This window comes from Trichoderma gamsii, assembly GCF_001481775.2.
Source record: "Trichoderma gamsii strain T6085 chromosome Unknown Scaffold_1.2, whole genome shotgun sequence".
Classification (NCBI taxonomy): Eukaryota; Fungi; Ascomycota; class Sordariomycetes; order Hypocreales; family Hypocreaceae; genus Trichoderma; species Trichoderma gamsii.
This window is the reverse complement of record NW_020171338.1, coordinates 1,631,228-1,649,648: the sequence shown is the minus strand read 5'-3', so window position 1 is coordinate 1,649,648 and position 18,421 is coordinate 1,631,228. Positions and strand designations below refer to the sequence as shown.

At 51.4% G+C, this 18,421-nt stretch overlaps 5 protein-coding genes across 5 annotated transcripts; 3 read left to right on the top strand and 2 right to left on the bottom strand.

The window, feature by feature from the left end:
• Positions 1-918: 918 nt before the first annotated feature.
• On the top strand, positions 919-1,465 carry TGAM01_v200497 (hypothetical protein; the record flags this gene model as incomplete). Its single annotated transcript, XM_018806138.1, has 2 exons — positions 919-989; positions 1,138-1,465. 2 exons carry the CDS (start codon positions 919-921, stop codon positions 1,463-1,465), a joined length of 399 nt encoding a protein of 132 aa, XP_018660619.1.
• Positions 1,466-4,349: 2,884 nt separating this feature from the next.
• Positions 4,350-7,303, bottom strand: TGAM01_v200495 (hypothetical protein; the record flags this gene model as incomplete). The annotated part of the gene is made up of 3 exons (XM_018806140.2): positions 4,350-6,074; positions 6,142-6,525; positions 6,623-7,303. 3 exons carry the CDS (start codon positions 7,301-7,303, stop codon positions 4,350-4,352), a joined length of 2,790 nt encoding a protein of 929 aa, XP_018660621.2.
• Positions 7,304-10,263: 2,960 nt separating this feature from the next.
• On the top strand, positions 10,264-10,565 carry TGAM01_v200494 (hypothetical protein; the record flags this gene model as incomplete). Its single annotated transcript, XM_024548568.1, has 2 exons — positions 10,264-10,289; positions 10,337-10,565. 2 exons carry the CDS (start codon positions 10,264-10,266, stop codon positions 10,563-10,565), a joined length of 255 nt encoding a protein of 84 aa, XP_024406783.1.
• A 636-nt stretch (positions 10,566-11,201) lies between these two features.
• On the top strand, positions 11,202-12,226 carry TGAM01_v200493 (60S ribosomal protein L23; the record flags this gene model as incomplete). Its single annotated transcript, XM_018806141.1, has 4 exons — positions 11,202-11,215; positions 11,634-11,928; positions 12,051-12,128; positions 12,194-12,226. 4 exons carry the CDS (start codon positions 11,202-11,204, stop codon positions 12,224-12,226), a joined length of 420 nt encoding a protein of 139 aa, XP_018660622.1.
• A 1,834-nt stretch (positions 12,227-14,060) lies between these two features.
• On the bottom strand, positions 14,061-17,929 carry TGAM01_v200492 (hypothetical protein; the record flags this gene model as incomplete). Its single annotated transcript, XM_018806142.1, has 2 exons — positions 14,061-14,296; positions 14,365-17,929. The coding sequence occupies 2 exons, from the start codon at positions 17,927-17,929 to the stop codon at positions 14,061-14,063; spliced, it is 3,801 nt and encodes a 1,266-aa protein (XP_018660623.1).
• Between the last annotated feature and the right edge of the window lie 492 nt (positions 17,930-18,421).

The following is an 18,421-nucleotide window of genomic DNA, read 5'->3' as shown; positions in this document are numbered from 1 at the left end:
TACATACAAGAGAGGAGTGATCGAGTGAGAAGAGAGAGAAAAGAGCAGTTGTATGCACGAGTTCCAGTCGTGACGTGTAGTGCCGTGTACACGTCTCCTTGCGGACCATCCAAGCATCTTTTTTCCTTCCCCAGGCCACCCAAATATAGACAGATGGACGTCCCTCCCTATTGGTGGCCCTACAGAGAGAGAGGCCATGCGAACAAGCAATCCAGGGTCCGCGGTGCCACTTGCACACACACGCACCCCGTAAACTTAGAAATCGCCAGCCCAGCAAGCCCTCAATGCGACCCTCTCATGCACATCACTTCTGTCTCTTCAGACGTGAAGCCACCGGTTACACCTTGAGTAACCTGGGGAAAGGCTCATTGAAACAGTACCGGGGTGCTGTCGATATGGATAACATGGCCGGCCGGCTGAAGGCCCAGACGACCAAGTGTGTAACGAGGCCGGGGACACCAGTAGAGAGGAAAACGGAGGCGACCAGCGTCGTTGTCCTTTTTTCCCTTTCAGCGGCAGTGAATAGGATCATCTCCCATGTTGCCGTCGCTATTTTCTGCTACAATTTCCCGTTCCCCGAAGCCACCAGCGTCGGAATTTCCACGTCCATGCAGAGCACGGGTGTCTTGGCCCGGCTTTAAGTGGCAGCCCGCCGTTATTGGTCTACATACGAACGACGTACATTTGCCATCTGTAGGCATGTCCGGGCTGCTACTTGAACTTCTGCCTCGAGTCAGCTCTGTCCACACTCTTAATTGGCAGCAGCGGAGTCTCTACCCTTCAGCAACGGCTATCGGCATGCCGCCGGAGAGGGATCCAATGGGATTTCGTTGATGGACCCTTTATCCAAGGTCTTGCCTGGGTACCCGGTAATAGCGTAGCTGTGGAAGCTTCTCCTACCGCAGATGCTTCTATACAATGTACGTCAAGGCTGTGGCCGCGGAAACGGCTGAAGGCTTGCCGCAGGGAGAGGGAGAGGGTGTGTCCGGGTACGTATATGTCAGGGGATGCGGAAACGAGTGCAATGATGGAGCTCAGTCAAGCCAATAAGTTTGATTGCCATCCGTCTCGCATAGGAGCAGCCTTCTAGTCCGGAGATGGAACGCCATGCATACGGCTACTCTATCCGCCCAATAGTCCTTACGTCCTGTTTCAGCTTCCAGCAGGCCTGGTCTCTGGCTCCAAGTCTCAGTCGACTCGTCCAGAGCACCAGAAAGGGGAGCCCATCGATGCATCATCTCGCGGATCTCCGAGATGTCAAAGAGTCCCCTGTGAGGGATCCCCAAGGTCACCGAAAAAGGTATCTGCTGAGCCTTCGCGAAACATTCTAGCCCTAGAAGTGGGACAGCAGGATTCCTCAGTCGCAGATCTACCACCACCGGCAACGGGCAAGCAGCATCCGCGAATTCGAAGCCCGAGCGACGAGCTAGCCTCAGCCGAAGATCAAGGTAGTGGTTACGTATAAAGCTGTGAAAGAGATGTACAGGTACCAGCAAAAGACACTGTGGCAGCGAATTAGCGATTCTTTTGTTTTTTTTCTTTTTCCTTTCCTTTTGTTTTGTTGTTCTTTCCCTTTGTTTATTAGCCTTGGATTAAGTACTGTTCCCATTCTAGTTTTTTTCTTCCCTGTGTGCGCGTATCTAGCCTTGTTTCCCCTTCTTTGGTGGGTCGAGGTATTCGTAATAGTAGTATCATTCAGCACATTGTCGTCCTGCTCTTTGCGGTTCTCTCTTCTCCTCTTGTCGTCGCCTTAGCACGCCAAAAGACCGTACCCGACAACTTTGATACTGTTGTGATGCAGGGGTAGGCGACTAATGCATGAAAGCAAACTATGCATCTGTCATTCCCCGATTCTCTGTTTACTTTCTGTAGAATATCTGCAGACATCAATTAGCAGCTGTTTCTTGTCCTCGATTTTGATCTAATTCCTTTCTTTTTCCTCGTATGGAGGAAAAAAAAACCGAATAGAAGCCTTATCTACTCTGCTTACCTTTTTGAACTGGAAATGCAACTGTAAAATTCCCTATAAGGCTACAGCGTTAGCAGCTCGACAGGGTCAAGGCAATTAAACGAAAGAGTGCCTAGGCAAGATAGGGCCGCGCTTGTGGCGGCTCTTTTACCATGTTGGCTGAGCTGGCCAGCGTGACTCGAGACAGTGCCAGGGAAAGGGGGGATAAAAAAAGCAAACCGGGTAATGGGAACATGGTGGTCGATTCGTACCTTATCAAATGAGCTTCTGAAGCCACGCTCTCTCTTAGCGCTATAATCCCATTCACGGTCAACTATCCGGAACGCAATGTCCTCGTACGGAGGTCCCGCGATGAAGCGGATGAGACAAGTGTCCACCTCGCCGGCCGCAGCAAACGACTCTCCTCGTCTCCTACCATGTTCGCGGATAATCTTAAACGTGGGTGCTTTAGTCTTGTCTACCAAATCGGGGTAGAAGATGTTGAATTTGTATCCTTGCACCACTTTAGGAGGAGGATTGTCATGATCGTAGTGCGTCTGGTTGTACTTGTTCCACTCATAGCCCATCTGCACACGATTGAAGTACCTGGGCTTGCGAGCCTGATACTTGTCTGTCCACTGCGGGGGTTGCGCGCCACTAGGCAGGGCTTCCTCAGCCGCAAAGACTTCCTCATTTTCAGACACCCCGCGTGCCGCCTCTCTGTCGTATAGTGCCATTGTGGCTTGAGAGTCGTCTGCGTTCCCGGTTTCATAAGCATCCACTTTGTTTGTTGCCGCCAAGGAGCCACCTGAATTATGGCTGCTACTAGTGGGCAGACCGCTGTCTCTAGAGGGCTCCTTTGAGCGCGGAGCCCTTTTTGCAAGCCGCTCCTTCTTCTTCGCCTCGATGTCTTCCGCTATCCGGGCGAGCGTGGCCTTGGCCTTCCATACCCTGAGGCTGCGAAGCAATTGTTCCCAGTAGTCGGTATCAATGTCTTCGTTTGACTTTAACTTGGTCTTGATCTGCTTCTCCAGGGCCTCAAGCTCGTCGAATGTTTTTGGTGCCAAGATCCTGTCTATATCGTCTGCAACGCTGCTCACGACTCTCCCTTCGTGTCCCCGCGGGTCGAGTTTGGCCCTTCGATCCGCACATAGTGTCCGCAAAGCCTCCCAGTATCGACGATTCCGCGAATCTGTCTCCAGAACATGATAAGATACAATATTCGAGTCGAGCTCCGATATCTGCCCAGCAGAAGATAGATCTTGAATGACCTTTGCAGGTGGAGCCACTTCAATCTCGTCGTCGGCATCATCGTCATCGAAGACATCGCGGTCGGCATCGACAAAGCGCAGGTTGAAAGCCAGGATGTCGATGGGCTTCGCCCTCCCTTCGCGCACCCGAATGTCGGCCTTCTTCTTGGCTTGCTTCAGCACGAATTTGTCCTCGTCAGCAACGAATTGTCGCGATTGTTCGTCTTGCGTCAGGTACTTGGCAGCATTGCGCGCAGATGTCGACGGGCCTTGTCGGCTCGGTTTGGACACCCGGTTGTTTGAATCGGGTCGCGGCGCCGTAGGTTCTCGACGGCCAGACGATCTAGAGTCTGCAATCATGGCTCGTCGCCCGGGATCCATTGCTCCGAGGCTATAAAGGCTGATGGCGCTGATGGCGCAGATTTCGAGGGCGCGCGCGCGAAGTTGTCGGAGAGGAAGACGGCAGAGCCACGGGTGAGGTTGAAGATTGCTACGTATCCCACTTGTTGTTAGACGGTCGATATTTACTCCCGATAAGCTTTTTTAGTTCGGTCCGCTAAGAACGATCACGGCAGGCGCCTTCTTGTTGGTCTTTCCGTCAGTACCTAGCGTCATGTGACGCTTGCCGCGCTCACTTACCCTAGATGAGAAGAGGCAGGTGAAAAAGGGGGCCTTTAGATAGGGCCTCAGGATAAGCATAGACAGTAAAAAAAAAAATAACTTAGTAGAGATGAAAATAATGTTTTTTACAGACAGCTCTCACAAAAAATGGATATCTGTCTCGTTGACATGTGGGACAGAGATGCACTACGTGGGGCTCTGCGGGAAGGATTCAGGGGTGCAGTTTTATACTTGGCGTAGTGCCAACAGATAGCTAACTCGTATTCATCGTATACATTGATAATAAAAACCATTCAAGTGTGAAATTGAAAGATGAGTGAAATATAATTCAAGCAGTACTCCAATTGACGCAATATCTAAATTCCCATGACGACAACGCCTCATTTCGCCCAAGGGTATCGTATCGTAAATCACTCTCTTCCAGCCCCTCTCTCTTGACAAGTGCAATTAAATCGCTTCCCTTGGCCAGGATATCATACACGGTGTTGGAACAGTTATGTTGTGCAATGTATTTACCAGCTTGTGATTTCTCACCAGCTCTGTTTCGATTGCGTGCCCTCCATTCCCAAGCCCCGAATGCTCTGGTTCCAGTCATGCCAATTGAAGTTGGCTCCCAGCATGTCTGCATCTTCCATTTCAAACTTTGCATTTGATGTCGCAAAGTTTTCGGGCCAAAGATATGGTGGAACGTGTGGGTCGTCTTTTGGCTGTTGGCTCGGTAGCATCATTGCTTCTTGCCCGACCATATTACCCTGAACATGCTGTCTTTCTGGCATGGTCACGGTGGCTTGCCCGTTGTGCATAGCCACCATCCCCACATTCCAAAGTTCCGCCATGGGGACGTTGGATTGAGCCATAAAAGTGTCCATGTATTCCATGGTATCGTCGGTCATATTCATAGGCATTTGGCTTACAGCGTTGCTTTGTGAAAAGTGCGGCCCAGAAGCACCAGTTACTGGCGTCTGATGTAACGACGGCTTAGAGTCTTCGGGTATGAACGAAGTCATTGATGTTTGCGCATGTTGCGGGTTGGATGTTGATGAGGACGGCGTGGAGCCCTCTAATTGAACCATTGCTCTCCATGTCTCTCTGACTTGTTGCTGCCTGGCTTCTAAGCCTGGAACTGGGTCGAACCGCGCCCGAGGCGGATTTACTCTTTCTGCGAGGTCCAGGCGCCTGGCTTCTTCGGGGTCAGCCCTCAGTCGAGCCACCTCTGACTCCTGATATCTCCTTGCTCTGATGAATAGTTTACGTAAAGGAAGGAAGACGACGGCATGGTCAGCTCTCTTGGCGTTTTCAGCCAAATCTTTATCGTAGCCATTGACCGCCTCCCAGCCACGCTGGACAAGTGGTGTCCAAGGACGACGGCATGTCTCGACGAGTATATACGCAATCGCAGACCAGTTCGTATATGTCCTAAACAACCATCGAAACTGTTTGCATCTAGGATCGGTGTTGAGTTTATAATTATATTCGATGATTTCGATGGCGGCAATGTAGATCCGCTCGCGGATTTCTGCTGTGAGCTCGTGATCAGAGCCGGGGAAAAGCATCGGCTGATATATTATGAGGCACATCTTGGACATGATAATGCGCGATATCATAGCCGCAACCCAATACAGAATGTCGACTTCCTCTCTTAGATGCCGAAGGAATTTGTCTTCGATGTTCTGATAGAGCTCGACTAACATCCGCTCTTTCTCCGCAACTGTATCGGTTTCAATTCTAGCACCAGACGTATTCTCGCCAGACGCGTCGCGTATGCGCCTCGACATGGCGCAGACTTCGAATCTCACCAAGGAGATTGCAGTTTCTGATTTTCCTTCTCTTGCTGGGGGGATTGTTGTGCTCGCAGGCGAGAAGTCGGCATCATTAAGGCTAGTAGGGAACTGGGTATCAAAATCTCCATCAGCCACCAGCAAGTCGGTGCCCATTTCCTCGGAAGCTCGGAAGTCCAAAGTCAAAATAGCCCACCAAACACGTCGTCTCTGCTCTGTCTCAAAGGGAGAGAGTCCAAAGTTTGTTCCATCACGATGTATGCCCAGACCCTGCGCAATCCGAACTAGGAGAGCGGTCATGGACCAAGTAAATCGGCTTTCGTCGTATCGTCTGACGACTAGGAGGAATAAAGTGAGTGCTTGGACGACTGCAAGTTCCGATGTGTTTAGAAAATTTGCTTTAGCAAGGGACTGTTCTGTAGCATAGCGATATCGCGCAAGCATTTCCTCTTTGGTAACGGCGAAATTGGTTTGGATCTAAAGCAGCGTTAACTCAAAGCGATTCGTTATACGTTTAAAGATAGAATACAGTTGGGATACTCACCTCGCCTTCCTCAAGCGCTACAATTGCAGCGTAATAAACAGCGAAAACTAATGATTCATGCCCAGGGGCAAGTTTTTCGGGGGCTTTTCGGATATCGCGTAATAGGGCATCCATGGTTGGGACGTGGATGATTTTCAGTAGAGGATCAACAGTTTCCTGATAGACTGACCACAAAAACGTGGCGTGAGAGGCTACAGGATGAAAATTCCTTAGATTGGCATCGAGAGATTGATGTCCTAGAATGAAGCTTTGGTGATTACTCTGATGATTATATGAGGAACTTGCAGCGGTGGCTGGTGAATCGATGGGCGGCGATTCCTCAAACTCAGAGTCGTCGGCATCCTCGTCGGTAAGCTTCTGTGTTTCTTCGCGAATTGCATCCAGCTACACATGATTTAGTTTAGTTTAGTTTAGTTTAGAGCCCAATTTGATATTTGCTTGTAGCACCTGAACCACGGGCCAAATGAATGGGGGACCATACCTCATCGTTCAATTTGGACCAGAATCCACTGCTAACATAGCGAGCACTGCCTTTGCTATCGCTCAAAACCAGTCGTCCGAGCTGCTTCCGGCTCTCTCTCATCTTACGAGACTCGGGGACCTCGCCAGTGGCATGGTTGTCGCCAAAATCAACAACCCCCGACGCAGATGCGCCCAAGCTGCTGGATTTCGGTCGCTGAGCCGTGGGCGAGCCTTCGTTGGAGGGCGAGTTCGCGGTAGATGAAACCCTGCCGCCAGTCTCAACCTCGATCTGGCCACTCAGTTCCTCCACGATGCCCTCCAGCTTCTTCAGCCGCTTGACCAGCTCAACCTCGCGCAGGCTCGTCGGTTTCGGAGGGGCATTCGGGTCCTTGGGCCGGTGCTGGCGCGGCGCTCGGCCGGGCGCGGGGAATGCACAGGGAATCAAGGCGCGCCGACAATTGGAGCAGGGCATCTGCTTGTCGCATCGCACCTTGCGCCTCCGGCAGGTGACGCAGGATCGCGGATTCAGCAGCGGTGATCCCGAGTCACCCGGGGCCAAGATGGGGCCAAAGTGGGCGTCTGGCCCGGTCGTCTGGTAGATGGTGACATTATTCGGATGATGCGGCGAAGAGGCACTATGTTCCGCCATATTGTGCTTCGGCGACGTCGCAGAGGCGCCGAAATCGAAATTTACCGCCATTTGCCCGTCTCTCACTCGTCGCCCGGGGTCGGTTCGCGTGTGTCGACGGCCTCACGACAAGCACCAGAAGAAGCGCACAAGACAAGAGGCTAATATGTCGCAGGGCTCAGTCTGAAGCCAAAGGAGCCGCCGGTCTGCTCATCCGCGGGGCGCACGTGAAGGGGGGGCCTGAATCGCATCAATGCTGCGGCGGCTCGGGCGTTGCAATGGATGCAGGCGCTTGACCAGGACGGCTCTGCGAAGCTCGATTGAGGTTGAAGGGAGAGAAACCGGCGAGTCGTCGAGCTCCGGGCGCAGGTGGGGAGAGAGAGACTCAGTGCACCAAAAGGCCCAGCGAAAGGTTCAAGCCACAGTGGGCTGGCGGTGGAGACGCGGTGGCCTGGCGACTATGTGCTAGTATTACGATGACATTGCCCAAATCGGGCTGCTGCTGAAACGTTATTTGCCATGGGCGTGTATTGCGGCAAAGCAGCCCTGGAGCGTCAGAGTTGCGGTTTCTTCATATCAACAGACTCCATATAATGGGCGCCGCCATTGGCATGCATAGCACAGAGAACTAGGAAGTCACTGAGATGGTGTTCCACCGGATAAACGCCTGGAGAGCCTGCTTCTCCACCACCAGATACCACATACGGGGACCGCACCGCCACATAAGCAGCTTGGATGGAGCTGGACTAACAATGACTAGGCAGGTGATAATGGCCTTTGGTCGGGAACAGTGTAGAGTCTTAAACAGATGAATGGCTACAGAAACTCCCTCTTTCCAAGGGTATTAAAATGCATTGAATTGCACTGCTTACTATCGTCTATTCTGCAACGCCATCTGGTACGAGCATCGTTTGGTGGGTGCAGACAGCCCCACAGCACGGAATTTGGGTTCTAGAATCCGAGACATGTGAACCACGGCACGCCCATGGTCTGTACTCCTAGGCGGTCTCAATTTGTCATCAGCTCTCGCTAGCAACACACTATGTAGCTGACGGCGGAGGGAATAGGATCCCTCAATGGCGTAGCATTTGTATGCTATCTTGCGACACAGCCTGGGCTTCCCATCACATCTCATCATTTGCAAGCCAATGAGCAGCTGTGCAAGAGACATTCTTGACCGGGATCGTGTTTCTGGGATTGAATTCCTGACCTACACGAATTTCCTATTTGGTGGCGGCTCCTGGCGTATATATACCTCCATATGGACTTTGCACTTTACTGAATGCACATACATAGACAGAGAGGCAGGGATTTAAACCTTCCCAAGTGCCTCTTTATTTCCGAATGGCTTTCAGCTCAAGGACTGTAGGACGAGTTTCGATGAGACGGCGTTCGGCGCCGGCCCCCACCTTTTACCGCTTCCGTGATTTAACTTCTACGCCAAGAGCACGTCACCTCGATCCAGGTGTGCATTTCATCTTATCAGAATCGAACAACTCACAAAGCTTTGTAATTAACCGTCTGACGTCGATGAAGATGAGCGTTTGATGAAGTTGTGGGAAAATCCATTCCCAAGACGTGGTTTTAACCGCGCTGATATCGCCGTCAGGGAGTAAAAGTTGCTTGTTGAGGCGAATTCAACATCCGCTGATTTTATCTTTTGTGGTGGCTGAAGAAGTCTTTGAGAGGATTCGCTATTGAACTTTCATGACTCCTCTTTCTGGGCACCAATTCGGGCGACTACGTGCTTTACGAATAATGCCCAATGTCGACAGAGTGCGTCTTCGCTAAATATATATATGGAGGCTTACAGAGTAGGTATTAGGATTTCGATGCCACCCTTTCGCCTGGCTTCTGAGCCCGAGGTGCTGGGAACCAGGCCATCGAATCGTTCATAAGAGCTCGATCCACTCTGCGCCACTAGAATCACCCCGCACGTGGTGGGGGATGGCGAATCAGGCAAAGACCCAGAAGCATCGTAGCTCAAGTTTGCGGCAAAGTTGCACAGCTGCAGAATCATACAGCGCTAGCATGGCAACAATAGCATCATTATAGCAGCCAACAAGTTCTGAGACCGGGAAAAGAACAGCTTGGCCTAATTGCATCCAAAAGACACCCATTCGGCCCGTTAGCCAGATCTTGGCGCAGAGACCGCAAACAATGTTGGTTCCCATCTTCCAGCAACACTGAGCGTATATAAAAGAATAGAATCGATGTCCTTTCAACAGGCGCTAGGTGAAACATGGCCGCCATCATGTCCTGATAAGATTTGCAGCTTATACCCACAAGATTGGCTTCCACACTGCCCTCGATAAAGAACGGGCTTAAGCGAAGTAATGCATGCGTGCTGCGCTGCATTTCGCAAGCCCGGGGACATATGGGCGCTTACCGCGCGCCGTGCAGGTATGGCTGCATCATTCATCTCACCGGTCGGGTGCAGATTCTTCGTGCATCCAATTGTGCCTACTATGCAAAATCATCGTGACGGATAGAGGATGGGCTTCATGCCAGTATATGAAGATTCGAGAGGCCGGATACGTCCAAGCGTACTGACCGAGATGACCTCATTCAATGCACACCATATGCAGATACCCAGCATCGACAGCAATCGTGCAGACCAAGTCGTCTCACTCATTGGCCGTAAAGATGGTTGATACACACATTACAAACGTTCCATCTTGACCGACTTGAATTGAGCGTGGCCACGTGCCTTGGTCAAGTTGGAAGGTCAGAGAATAGTAAGTCGTGGTGCTTGAACAGAGCCGCATGAGGAGATGTGGTGCAGTATCATTGGCGACAATGCTGGCCACCATGTCTTGATGATTTGAGCCTGAAGAAGCGAGCGATAGTTGGGGTAGCAATTGAGATGCGTGTCTCACTTGGATATATGGGCCATCCGCCGGAAGAAGGGAGATTTAAGAAGATGATGCTGCCCCGGCGTGAGAGCCATCTTCGTGATATATGTTCCAAACGCAAACTTCCACTAGCTCATCCTTAAAAAGATTATACTCTATCGTAATAATCCTTCAAATATGTCTAAGGAGACACCAAAGTATCCGTAAGTATGTCACACCTTGAGCTGATCTCTTGTTGATGTGCCAGCAGTCCTGCCGTGGAATCATACATGGGAGATAACGATGGCGATCTCCCATACAGGTTGACGGTGATCAGCAACAATGACAATAACGACAGCAACAACAACAACGTCGAGGGCACCCAAGGAGGCACGAGTACTGGAATGGGGAAGCAAGAGACCAACGCAGTGGCTGCAGACAATTCGCCCATCTCAGATACTGGGACCTGGGAAATTATCAACCCTGGGGATGGGAATTAGACGCCATCCGTTAGACGCCATCCATCAGATTCAATGAGGCGTGTTGCTCAGAGCCGATGGTAAACCGGTTGGATACCAGAACCGCTTATTTTAACCGACACTTGTTTTTTTCCTGCAAATGTTGAAAGAAGGACATTGGCCTTGTATCCTCTTTTCCAAAGTTGTGTAGTTTCGCACATGTTAGTTAGGCGCCGGTTGATCTGCAACTGGGAATTGTCATTGTGTGTACCATACTCGCATATGAATGCAAGTGATCTATATCATGTCGCATTAGCATCATCAATTGGCACAATCAGCAGCCACCACATGTCAAACAACACAGCATCGTCATCGTCTACCTTACCCAATCGTCGAGCGTGGGATAATAGCCTGAAGAGCAGAAAAAGGAGTGGGGCTTCAAGTTTCTGCAAAGCTCCATCATTGGCGTAAAAAAGAGCGGATCTATCGCCGCGACCCTAGTAGGTACGTACTTCCGCTACAAATGGCGGATAAGTCACGTGCGGAGAGCCACAACTTGTTTTAGGGCTTCTAAGACCTAGGTACTGAGTGAAGGAAAATTTCCAAACGCAGCTTGACGACGGCAATTCGCGACTCCACGTTTCTCACGACTTCAACGCCCCCAAACCCTCCGATACAATGGCCAAGCAATCGTAAGTCGATCTTAACGTGCAGCAGGATATTCCTCCTTCTCTCTCTTTATTTCGCAATTTCCCCGACGAGATCAACACAATTACTGGAAAAGAAGCCGGGCAAGAGGAGGATTTTGTGGATGGATTTGTCCGTCACGATGAGACAATCTGAACGAGTTTTTGGGATCTACTCTACGCACCGACGAGTGAAATTTCTCGCCAATTTTTCAACGAATCGAGCCTGCGTCAAAACGTCAAAACGCAGTTACAAATCGGATCCGATTGAGAGAGCAACAGTTAGGCCTTTGCTTCTACCGGCATCAGTCTTTCGATGATCCCCTAGTCGAGGAATTGCGAAATAAGAGAGGAGAACCGAGAAAACTGCACACGATCAGTCTGTCGAAGAGAACCCGTGGACTGACAACAATGTGTCATACAGCCGTGGTGCCCCTGGTGGCAAGCTCAAGATGACCCTGGGTCTTCCCGTGGGTGCCGTCATGAACTGCGCCGACAACTCAGGTGCTCGTAACCTGTACATCATCTCCGTCAAGGGTATCGGTGCTCGTCTGAACCGTCTCCCCGCCGGTGGTGTCGGTGACATGGTCATGGCCACCGTCAAGAAGGGAAAGCCTGAGCTGCGAAAGAAGGTCCACCCCGCTGTCATCGTCCGACAGGCCAAGCCCTGGAAGCGATTCGACGGTGTCTTCCTGTACTTCGAGGACAACGCTGGTGTCGTACGTGTACCCTGAAATATGCGTTTCGAATGGTGGTCTTTTGTTTCACTTTGAGGCTGAGAGCGCCATTCAAATCTATTCGCCAAATCGATGTTGTGACATGGGCTAATCCAATTTTGCAGATCGTCAACCCCAAGGGTGAGATGAAGGGCTCTGCCATCACCGGCCCCGTCGGCAAGGAGGCTGCTGAGCTGTGGCCCGTAAGTGCTACCTACAATATGTTTTTTTTCTCGAGAATCCGCATATCCTAACATTTCTTCTCCAGCGTATTGCCAGCAACTCCGGTGTCGTCATGTAAGAGGTTGTTACGAAGGAGGGAGATTTTACTTTATACAGTGGAGACAGAGGAGGAAGACAAAAAAAGACATAAATGAACAAGTCCCCCCCGCCGATGCGATCTTATAGAAGCGTGGAAATATTTTTTTTTCTGCCTCTTATTTCCCCACCCTTCCGGAGTTCTTCTTTTTTTATTTTTGACTCGGGGGGAAAGAATGGGAGGGGAGGAAACGGGAAAGTAAAGTCGCTGGATTGGCAGGCTCTTGCATTTCGGTTGCGGCGTGTAAGGATGATTCAATATCAGGTATCGCATCAAACGGACAAAGAAAAAAATATCCAAGTCCTACGTTCTCATCAAACAGTGCCGGGTGAAACGACTTTTCATGATGCCTTTTTGCTTTAACACTGGAACGCAATCATCGGCTCTTGCAGCTGACCAATGTGACACCTAAAGATGGCTACCAGACCACGTTTTTTCTAAATTACTTAGACTGTAACAGTCCACACATTCTTGGTTCTCATCCTGCTCGTAACTAAATCTGAGACACTTCTAATTTACTGGCTTGCTAAAAGATAGCGCAACCTTTTTGAATTCTAGTACCAATATTATCTAAGTATCACCAATATTAAAATAAAATTTAAGACACTATAAAGGACCCACAAATTAGTTGGCTCGCCTCGCCCATCTAGGAAGTCCTCAGGGTCAGCATACGGACTACTAGCACTGATAGATTTCGCCGGTTGATTACCCTGTATGAATATTCAAGCGAAGATATTCGCGATAAAAGCCTGTTCAATCTGTCTATGCATGCTATTGTGAAAGACCAAATTTGAGGTGAGCGTCTACAATTATAAAACTGGATGTTCTGCATTCTTGCAATTACTCTTTTGTAATGCAAGTGAACGGTTTATACGTTATGGATATTTCGCCGTGACAAGCATCACTCCATTATTACATCATCCGCCAGGGATCAAAAACACAGTCAAGCCAACTACAGCACAGAAAGTTTCTTTCAACAGTCGAAGAAGTGTTTTATTGAAACCAAGAGAAATAGCTACATCCACCAGCATGCCTTTGAAAAAAACAAGAAGCATCGTCCAGCCCCACCACCGTGTATCCGTGTTCTTGCTCAAGAACAAGCTGTGTGTGGTCCTCTCTTATATACTTGGTGTAGACGAGGAAAAAAACAGAAACAAGCAGGGAAATGATAACAGACAAGAAAAAAAAGTTTGGAGAGAAGAAAAGAAAAGTAGTATTTCCCTCTGTATAAAATCCACCATTCTTGGGGGGAAGCCGCCAACGCCGAGGGCTGACCAGTCAGCTGTATGCTTTTTTTCTGTAAAGCCAGTCCCAATGCTGAAAAAGGAAAAAAAAACAGAAAGAAAAAGAAAAAGACAACGACAAGAAACAGAGAAACGAAAAAGAGGTAGTCATATACAAATGTCCAAACGCAGCGTTTCCCAGTTCTTCAAAAGCTCCTCCCACAATTATAGCGTCCCCTTCTCTTCCTCCCTCCTCCCCCCCCTCCCCTGAATGATTAATAAAAATTTTCTTTTTCAAGTATGTATTTACTCTTTTTGGTGTGTGCAAGTTGCATTTGCCAAATCTGTTGGCAAAGTCTGTTGGCAATACACAAACACGGTTCGACGCCCAGGTATGATACATGAATCGCTAGTGGCGGGTTGAGATAAAAAAAGGCTAATCCCCGCGGTGAAGAAAAAGGCGGTGGTATAAACATCGAACAAGCAAATATGATGCTGTAAGATAAGACCTGAGCTTTGCTTTTTTGGTTTTGGCTTCTTTAAGCCGAGTCATATGTTCGCCTCTCTTTGGCAAAATCGAAAACGACATCAAACTATGATGGAGGATACGGGTATCCCATTCCGTGCAGGTGCTGTGGTGGTTGTTGAGGGGCAAAGGGCGGCGGCATCTGATTGTGCTCAACCGGCTCCTTCTTGGCCGTCTTCATCTTGGGCTTGGGGGCGATAAGCCCAACCCTCTGCTCGGCCGCGGCCTGCGCGGCCTTTTTCGCAGCGAGTGTCGCTTTTCGCTTCTCCACAGCACCAGCCATGTTGCCATTGGCCCAGCGACCTGAAATAGTTTGTTAGCGAGCTGAATGCGACAAAACATGCAGCGTGCTCCAACAGCGTGATACTTACTCTTCATCGACGCTGACATCTTCTCCGACTTGGTCATATTCTTGTAGTCCTTTGGTGCCTCCTCAGCTTCTTCACCGTTGGGCAGCGACGATGGTGTGCCCTTGCGGCTCGCGGGTGTAGTACGAACAACTTTGATCTTCTGAATCTTGCGATTGGGTCCTAGTGCCGCTTCTGGCTCGAGCATCTCCGGTAACATCGGAGGGAATTCTTCTACTCCGACCGAGGGAGCTACGTTGATGCGCTTGTTCCTCTTCTTTGTGGGAGCTTGAGAGGCTTCCTCGCTCTCTTCGGCGTCGTCGCGGAATCGCTTCTGTCGCTTGGGGCGGAACGAATACGACGACTCGGCAGTGTGCGAAGTGGAATCCGAGTCGGCTGTCGATGGCCGCGAATCGCCGTTGTCTGTAATCGCAGAAGACGGCTCACTGATGTTCTTACCCTTGGGGATCTTGAGAGTCAACAGATGGCGACGCTTGGGCGGCTCTTCTTCAACGAAGTGGTAGCCCAGTGGGTCCTCGTCGTACTTGGGGGCCTGCTTGACTCGCTTGTTACGGCCCGATCTTGATGGTGTTTCGCGCACAGAGGAATCTTCGCTTGGAGGAGCAGGCACGAGCTCTTCGACGATGCTGGGGACATTTGCCTTGGGCCGTGCTGCACGATTGCGTCTCTTCCTGCCGTCGCCACCCTCGTCCTCTGAGATGGCCTCGCTATTAAAACTGGCAGCAAATGAGACCTGACTTTCATCATTGTCGGCATTGGCAGTCCTACGCCGTCTGGGTCTGGTGGTTGGGACGGGTGTTGAGCTGCGACTAACATCCTGCGTTGCCGGATCGAACAATTGAACGGGCTTCCGTTGTCGCTTGCCGGTGACTTCGTCTGCCTCGGTCGCCTTGGCTGTAGGCTTTGGCTGATTGCGCAGGGAACGGCCCCTGGTCATGATTCCTGCCTGCTGTGTCTCTGGGTTCTGGCGGCCAATCTTGGATGGATGTGGGTCATACTCAAATCCATAAGCGGCTGCCATGATTCGATCCTGGTTTTGCAGGTAGCGTGTCTCAGTCATGCCCTCTCTGTCCTTGGACCTGTATCCCTTTACAACAAATTCAGGTTCTTCGTAGTTGACGCCATGCTGGTGGAAGTTGCGTGTTCGCGACTCATATTTGACATCTGCCACGCGCCGGCGAAGCGAATTTTCGTAGTCATCGACAATCTTGCCCAGTCCGTTCCACTCGGTTTGCCATTGAACAAGTGAAATGTTGATGGATTCCAAGACCTCGTAAAGATCCTCTGTTGACATATCCTCTAAATTCTCAAGGGCGGCGAGATATTCATTAGGATCTCTGAGCTTGCGATAGCGGAATGACCGACTGCGTTCGGGCGGCTCTTCAGTAACATCAACGTCGTCGCCGTCATCTCCACCGGCAGCCGGAGAATTAGAGGCAGTGGGGTCGATTGAATCGGGCATAGGAGAGCCCCGTAAGGGTGTGTTGAGAGCGGGCGTGGGTGCCTCGATCCCGGCAGCATCCGGAAGGTCGTCGTTGTCATCAATCATTGGCTCCATGTCATTGGCCTCTCGATCATCAGCCGTTTGGTCCTCGCTGGTAGTGACTTCATCCTCTGGCTGAGCTTTCCTTTCGGGATACGCGACATACTCTCCATCAATATATGGAGTTAGATGAGCCCACCGGCCTTCAGGTCGAGGCTGTGGCTTAAACGGGCCTCGCTCAGAGGGCTGGGATGGCGGCGCTTGATCTGCAGGCTTCATGACTGTGGCTTCAACCTGAACTTGGATCTCTGGTAATGGTGGGCTGACAGCAACGTCGGCACCGTCCTCGGGCCATGACACGCGTGGCTCGGTGCATGTGGTGTCAGTGCTCGTTGACTGGGATGCGTCCAATGTTGTGGAGCCGAGAGCAGATATTGATGGAGACGCCAGGGCGCCATTGGCTTCGTCTTTGGCTGGAGTGACTGTGATGGGAGGAGGGCTGGGTGCTTTGGAGTCTTGCTCCGGTGTCTGCTGCTTGGGTGCCTCTTCCGCCTGTACTTGAGTCTTAGGCTGCGGCACCGCTGGCGCAGTGAGTGTAATCAAGTGCGCTGCTGCCGAAGGATAATATGGCGGCTCTTGTGGTTGAGGCTGGGCCTGGGACTCTTGCTGAGACTGAGGCTGCGGCTGCGGCTGCGGAAGTGAGTCGCCTGCTGGTGGTGCCTCAGGGTTTTCCTGTGGAATTGCCTGTTCGGGAAGTAGGTTAAGAGGCTTAACACATGCAGTTTCTTCAGCGGGAGTGTCATTCTCAGCCGCGTGTGTCAAGGCCGTGTCATTGGCCTCTGCGGTCGCATGCATTGCCGGCGGCGGAGTGGAGGGCGTGGACGGCATCTGCACAGGCTGCACACCGGGCTCTCCCTCACGATCATTGTTGACGACGGCGCTGCCAGAGGTCTGCGGCGTGCTGCTGCGTGGAGACTTGAGCTCATCCGCGTAGCTTTCAGGTGGTGCCGCCATGTCGTCGCTAAAAGTGCGTGTGGCGTCGGCGTCGTGAATCTTGGGCTGTGGCTCAGCCGGGTTCCCATGAGTGGGTGAGGCTGGTGCGGCCGAATCGGGTAGACTCGCACGGTCAGACTGCTGCTGGGGCATGCTGGTGTCAGCGGCCGCAGAGGCAGAGGCAGGGCCAGTAGCAGAGGCAGCAGCAGAATTAGCAGCAGAATCAGCAGCAGAATCAGCAGCATTGGCAGTCGGATAAACAGGCTGCTTCAAACCCGGATTTGCTGTGGCCTGCGCTGCGGCATGGTCGGCAGACTTGAGGTCGCCGTCGTGGTGCTGAGAGCCTGAAAGGGCTGGTGTAGGTTTTTGTGGGGCATCAACGGACAGGTCCGTCGATGAAGCATTGGAGATGTCCATGTGAGCGCTGTCGGACTTTTCAGAGTCGGAATACAGCACGCCCACCTCGATGGTGTCCTGGACGTTGTTTTCGTCGTCGTCGTACTCGTCCCTGTAGGCTCTCGCCTCGGACGTCTTTCTGGCGGGATTGCGGCGCCGGCTGGACGGCGTGTCAGCATCAACAGAGGCGCCTCTCCTCTTGAGCCCAGAACTGTAGAGATCCTCAGAATCGTAGCTGTTGCTATCCGGCCTTCGTCTCCTATTACGAGTCGCAGGGGCAGAGGCAGATGCTGATGCTGGGCCTGAAATGGCGCTTGAAAAGTCAATGTCGTCGTCAATCTGCTCAAACGTGTAGTCAACACGCGCGCGTTTGCGCAGACTGTGACCGCCCTTTTTGGGGCTGTCGTTTTCATAATCTTCTTCGGCCATGTTGTAGTCATCCATGGTCTTTGACCTCTTTCTCAGATTCAAAGGCCGGGTGGTTGGTCCTGGCGTTGAGAAAGTGAAAGCGGGCTGAAGAGTCTTTTGGGCGCGCCGGTTTTGCTGTGCGGTTTGTGGAGTGTTAGTGGCATGCGCCATGATGGGACTGGCGGACGACTGGTTGCGCTCAAAAGAAGCGTCTGAACCAGACGCAGGAGACGAAGAAACTCCCTGAGGCTTGCGGCGGTTTGTTGTTGGGCGGCGAGCGCGGTCCATGATGCCAGGCCGCAGCCTGTGGTGGAAACGAGAAAGGTTCTTTAAAGGGGTGTAAGAGGACAACAGGCAGTGTAGATGAGATGGGGTCTGGAAAGTCAGGGCAATTCCGCAAAAGATGAGCGGAGAGTTTTATAGAAAAGAGAAAGTGCAGAAGAAGGAGATGCTGTGATGATGAAGGGGAGAGAGTGAAAAGGGCCCGTCAAAGTGTTGATGGAGATGCTTTGTATCAAGAGTGAGAGGCGAATGAAGCGTGACGTGCCGGCCGGAGCGAGCAGGTTTTTCCTCCCGCCAACAAAGTAACAATAGCAATCGACAATCAGCTGCGGCAAAAGACGCACATCAGGGACAATAGGCAGACAAAATAAGAGCCGCCGCCCGCTGCTGCGATGATGCCGCGGTGAGCTGGATATCAGAGATTTCTGAGGGCAGCCTTTTTCCACGCTGTCAGTGCTCTCCCAGGAGTCTTTTTCTCAGAACTGCCGTGGATCGAAT